Source organism: Malurus melanocephalus, unplaced genomic scaffold (genome assembly GCF_030028575.1).
Source record: "Malurus melanocephalus ecotype Western Australia unplaced genomic scaffold, MMel_1.1 scaffold_1831, whole genome shotgun sequence".
Taxonomy (NCBI): Eukaryota; Metazoa; Chordata; class Aves; order Passeriformes; family Maluridae; genus Malurus; species Malurus melanocephalus.
In genome coordinates this window covers 4,503-9,740 of record NW_026625063.1, presented here as the reverse complement: position 1 = coordinate 9,740, position 5,238 = coordinate 4,503, and the positions used below count along the sequence as shown (strand labels likewise).

At 52.8% G+C, this 5,238-nt stretch overlaps 1 protein-coding gene across 2 annotated transcripts in view; it reads left to right on the top strand.

Moving 5' to 3' along the window:
- Positions 1 to 6: 6 nt before the first annotated feature.
- LOC130587386 (cytotoxic granule associated RNA binding protein TIA1) overlaps positions 7 to 5,238 on the top strand; it is an 8,257-nt gene continuing 3,025 nt past the window's right edge. The window contains exons 1-3 of one of the 2 annotated variants that reach the window (XM_057388360.1): positions 7 to 70; positions 4,393 to 4,489; positions 4,908 to 5,006. In XM_057388360.1, the coding sequence (XP_057244343.1) occupies positions 45 to 70; positions 4,393 to 4,489; positions 4,908 to 5,006 (222 nt within the window). In that variant the 5' untranslated portion in view covers positions 7 to 44. Of the gene's footprint in view, positions 71 to 4,333; positions 4,339 to 4,392; positions 4,490 to 4,907; positions 5,007 to 5,238 lie in introns of those variants that run through there. The other variant, XM_057388361.1, reaches the window with a different exon arrangement.

Sequence of the window (5,238 nt, the reverse complement as noted above, 5' to 3'; positions counted from 1 at the left end):
GCCCCGGCGGGCGGGGAAGAGCCGGGGCGGGCGGCGGCGGCGCCATGGAGGATGAAATGCCCAAGACCCTGTGAGTGGGGAGGGGGCGAGACCGCCTATTGTTCCCGGCTCCGCGGGGAGGGGCGGCCCGGGGTCGCCTCACGGACGGGGCCCCTCAGGGCTCCGCCGCGAACCCTCGGCTGCCCGCAGTGCTGAGGGAGCCACCCCCGCCCGGGGCTCCGGTAGCGGGGGGAGCTCGGCTCCCGCGGTATTCCTGCCCTTTCCCCGGTCCCAGTGCTGGGCACCGCCGGCCTGCCCTATGCTCCGGGCGTTACCCTGGGCCTCCAGCTCATATTGGAGGGACAGGGGTCTGGAAGCTGTGTGTGTCCTMTCCCCAGTACATCCCAACTCACATGTGGAGGGAAAAGGGGTCTGGAAGGTGTGTGTCCCTTTTCCCAATCCATCCCAGGTCACATCTGGAGGGAGAAGTGGTCTGGAAGGTGTCACCCCMCTTCCCCTGGAAAGAAAGAGGATCTGGAAAGTGTGTGGCCTTCTCCCCAATCCATCCCAACCCATGGCAGGGGATAGAACTGGATAATCAAAGCCCCTCCCGCCCCAAACCATTCCATGATGATGATCTTATCATCCTGCATGATCCATATAGGTTTTTGTCAGCACGTGGCTGGATTTTTCCCCCTCTCTGGGGAGCTACCTTGGCAAACAGGTGGAGCCTCCCTACCATGGTCAGCAGCTCCATGGGAATGACCAGGAGATGCCCATCAAAATGACCAGGAGGTGCCCATGAACCCAGTGCTTGTCCCAGTGTTCAAAGCACTCTGAACCTGTTGCTTCCCAAAGAATTGATTGCGAAGCCACATCAGGGGAGGTTTAGGTTGGATTTTAGCAAAAAGTACGGTTCCTATGCACACCTGGGCTGTGTTTCCCTCCTTTTCCCAGGCAGGTGTTACCTGTAGCAGWTTTCCCTTGTTGGGATCAGGGAAATCAGATTCCAATTGAAATTCCAATTCCCAATACAACCTCCTTAAGCCTTGTTCTCCAGTGCAGCAGGAAAGATAGGAGGGAAAGGGAATCATTCTAAGATGAGGGAATGTTGTGCCTTGACACTGCTGCCCCTCCCAGGGCTTGAGAAACGACTGTGGCCAAGTGACCACAGGAAAACAAGACCCTGACGTGCCTCACCCCAGCTGTCCTGAGCACTGACCACTCTCTGCTTCCCAATCCCGGTGTTTTCCCACATTTTGGGAGCTATTCCTGGCCTCTGCAAACACGGTCAGAGCCACTGGTGTGTTTGTGTGTTTATTTGGGAAGGTGTTTTCCYCCCTATCCCAAGGGTTGTGTGGGGCCTGGTGGCCTTGGCGTGTGCCTGTCCTGGAGCACGTGCAGCTGGTGGCACAGACAGGGAATCAGTGAGGCTGGAAAACAGGTCCAGAATCACCGAGTCTAGCCTTAAACAGAGTGGGATTTCTCTGCCTCCCTCCCAGTGACTTTTTGGGGTCACACAGGGATTTCTCTGCCTCCCTCCCAGTGACTTTCTGGGGTCGTACAGGGATTTCTGTGACTCTCTCCCAGTGACTTTCTGGGATCATGCTGGGGTTTTTCTGCATCCCAGTGACTTTCTAGGGTCACACAGGTTTTTCTCTGCCTCCCTCCCAGTGATTTTCTGGGGTCACACAGGGAATTGTTACCAGCTGGGTGTCACGGGTTTACAATAAGCAGTCGAAGGTAGAAAATGCAGGTGAAGGTGAACTTGAGTGGGTGTTAAATCCGTGCACAAACAGGGATTYCTGTAGGATTTCTGCTCCCAAAACCCCCACTGGGTTAGGATTTTGGGGCTTACCCAGTGGTGTGACCCCCAGAGCCCTCTGCACCCTGTTCCTTCCTTCCTTCCTTCAGCACATCCCAGCTGTTTATCTGGAACAGAATCCAGACATTCCTGGGAGTAACTCCTTATTTCTGCCTTTTCCACCTCACCCATGTCAGTGAGGAGGGGTGCAGAGCCCTGTGTTCCGTTAGGAGCTGTTTTCCTCCTGGAATTGAATTCCTGGAGAGGCAGCTCTTTCTCCCTTCGTGGAAAGCCACTCTTCAGCAGCAGATTGTGGCTCTGCAGAGCAGTTACAAGGCAGCCTTGGGAGTGACAGAGTCCTCCTGTTTGTTTTCCGTGGAAACCTGTGGGTGCACGTGGGATATGTGTCCTCATTTAATTTGTCTGAAGCACACACAAGCGCTGGCAGCAGTTGGGTTTGGCTTCCCCARGAAGATAAACTTGTAGCCCTTCATCTGCAAGGAGTCATCAACTGGCTCTTTAATTGGGTTCCTGTCCAATTAGCAGGAAAGAGAGGGGTGGGAGAGGTGCAGGAAGAGCCAGGGTTGAGATCTTTGAGGTCTCCACGTGTGTTCTCTGCCTGGCAGGGCCATCTGAATGYTGGATTGTTCTGTGTGTGTGATCCAGTGCTGGATCCTCTCTGCCAGTTCCGTGGAACGTGGAAGTGCAACTGTAACAAAATTCCATGGAAAAATTCGGAAACAGTTGATGGCACAGAGGGGATTGCAGCTCTGGGTGTTCCCCATCCACCTTGCACGCACTCTGTGTGTGTATGTGTGGACACACTTGTGTTCCTGCAGTGGATCCTTGAGGGAATGCCTTTGGGAAAATCTGGGCATGCAGAGATTCATGGGGGTGTTGGGAATCGCTTCGCTAAAACCTGCTTTCTCCAGCTAAACCCAGTGCTGAGGTCAGGAACGCTTCAGGAGACGCCTGTTTATCAGGGTGAAATCCCGTGAGTGCAGAGGTCAGAGTGAGGACACCCTGTTTGGGAAAGCTCCAGTCACAAATTAATTAACTGGGACCCAGGGAGTCACATGAGGCTCACCGCTCTGGTGCCTCCATTGATCTGTTATCCAAATAATTATATTTMAAAAAAAAGAGGGGGTCAAAGAGAGGCCTTGCTAATTCTGCTCTGGTTGGCAAGGTGGTGACRGGTCACAGTTWGGACCTGATGATCTTGGAGGTCCTTTCCAACCTCAGTGATTCCCACTCTCRGTTGTGCTGTGRGGGAGAAAGTCCTGCTGTTAAATRCCTTAATGAACTGCTCTAATCCCTSCTTTCTTTAAAATTTTAATGRAACTTGTCAGAAGTRCAGGAATCACTCACTTAAAATGAGAAAATGCCTCTAAAGCTCTGTGTGGTGATTTTAAAACACAATCCTGCCTCCTACCTAGAACAGTTGTCCAAATGATAAACACAGAGCTCCTGCATGACCCWTCCCTGGCAGAAAACCAGGCTCTGTCTCCTTTTTCACATTTCCTGCATAACCAAACCTCGGAGCGCATCCCTCTGGCAGCGTCCCTGCTTCGTGTCGGCAGCAGTAGCACGAGCAGAGCCTGGATTTGTTTCCTCACAGCCCCTTCACCCCTGTGGCAGCAGCTCAGGGGGCACTGCAGGTGCCCCAGCATGGTTTCAGCACTGGCATTTGGCTGGGATTCCTGTGGCAGAGGTTTCCCACAGAGCATTCCTCTGCGGGAAGCTGCAGCCGCACCTCGGGGGCTGAGGTTTCTCACCAGGCTTTTTATAAAAATCCCGTGACTTGGGCTCGACAACAACAACAACAAAAACAACCACCCACGGGTCACGGATGGGCTTGGTGGCCCAGGGAGCCAAAATCCCAGGTGGGAGCAGGGATTTGGGATGTGTTTGTGCTTGGGGAGGCTGGTCTTTGCCCAAGTCAGGAATGTGTGCGCTCGAGCACGTTGGCTCTCGGTTGTTCCAGGCAGATCTGATGCCTCCAAAACCTTTGGAAGGAACTGACGAATTGTGTAAAACGTGGGCAAACAGCAGCCTGAGCTGCTGGGGCTGCTGGGAAATGGTGCTTGGGAAGAGATGATGGTGTAGGGGATATGGAAACTGGAGTTTCTGTACTGGGAAATGGTGTGGGGATATGGGAACTGGAGTTTCTGTACTGGGAAGTCACTGGTGATATGCGAACTGGAGTTTTTGTACTGGGATATCGCTGTGGGGATATGGGAACTGGAGTTTCTGTATTGAGAAATCAGTTTGGCTGATCGAGTTCATAGAATCATGGAATTATGGGATGGTTTGAGTGGGAAGGGACATTAAAACATACCCAGTGCCACCCCTGCCATRGCAGGGACACCTCCCACTGTGCCAGGGTTCTCCAGCCTGGCTTTGGGCACTCCCAGGGATCCAGGGACAGCCACAGCTGCTCTGGGAATTCCATCCCAGCCCCTTCCCACCCTCATTCCTTCCCAATATCCTATCCCTCTGGCAATGGGAAGCTATTCCCCCTTTTCCTATCACTCCACCCCTTGTCCCAAGACCCTGTCCAGCTGTCAGTGTATCCAACATCCATATCCATCCCTGTGTTTGACCCTCAGGTACGTGGGGAACCTCTCCAGGGACGTGACCGAGGCTCTGATCCTCCAACTGTTCAGCCAGATTGGACCCTGCAAGAACTGCAAGATGATCATGGATGTAAGAGCCCGAATCCTCTGATACCCACATTCCTCAGAGGTGTGCTTGTGTATCTGGGAATTCCCCTGGAAATGGGGACGTTTAAGCTGCATTTAATAAATMTGAAGATGGTTTTGGSATCATTTCTGCCCTGTGCCTGATATTCAAGGATGAGTGAACACAGCGAGGTGAAATAAACTCGTTAAATCACGTGGGGCATTGTAAATGAGGTTTAAAACAATCTTTGCCATAATTTTGAAATCTTAAACAGAATTGTGACATCTGTGAGCATTGTAGGGTTTTTTTTACTCATCAGGGTTTTTGTTTTTTTTTTTACTGTCCACACGGGGCTGTTGGGGTGTCAGCAGTCAGAGGTTGGGCAGGACAGGCAGTTTGAGGAGGTTTGTGTCCCTAATCCCTGGCTCGTTTCCTGTCTCAGACAGCTGGCAATGATCCCTACTGCTTCGTGGAGTTCTACGAGCACCGGCACGCGGCCGCAGCCCTGGCTGCCATGAACGGCAGGAAGATAATGGGTAAGGTAAGCTGCCATGGCTCCAGGGTGAGTTGGAGAGGGAAAACAGGCTGTGCCAGGGGATCTGGGCACGTGCCAGGGGGAAGATCCCAGTGGGGACAGCGTGGGTGTGCTGCAGGTGTCACACACTTGGGGTGGAGGTTTTGATGGCACATGAATGAGAAAAAGAATTCAGAGTGTTCACAGGAGAAGTTCAGAGTGTTGGGATTGAGGTTTGGGAGGAGAAGCTCAGAGTGTT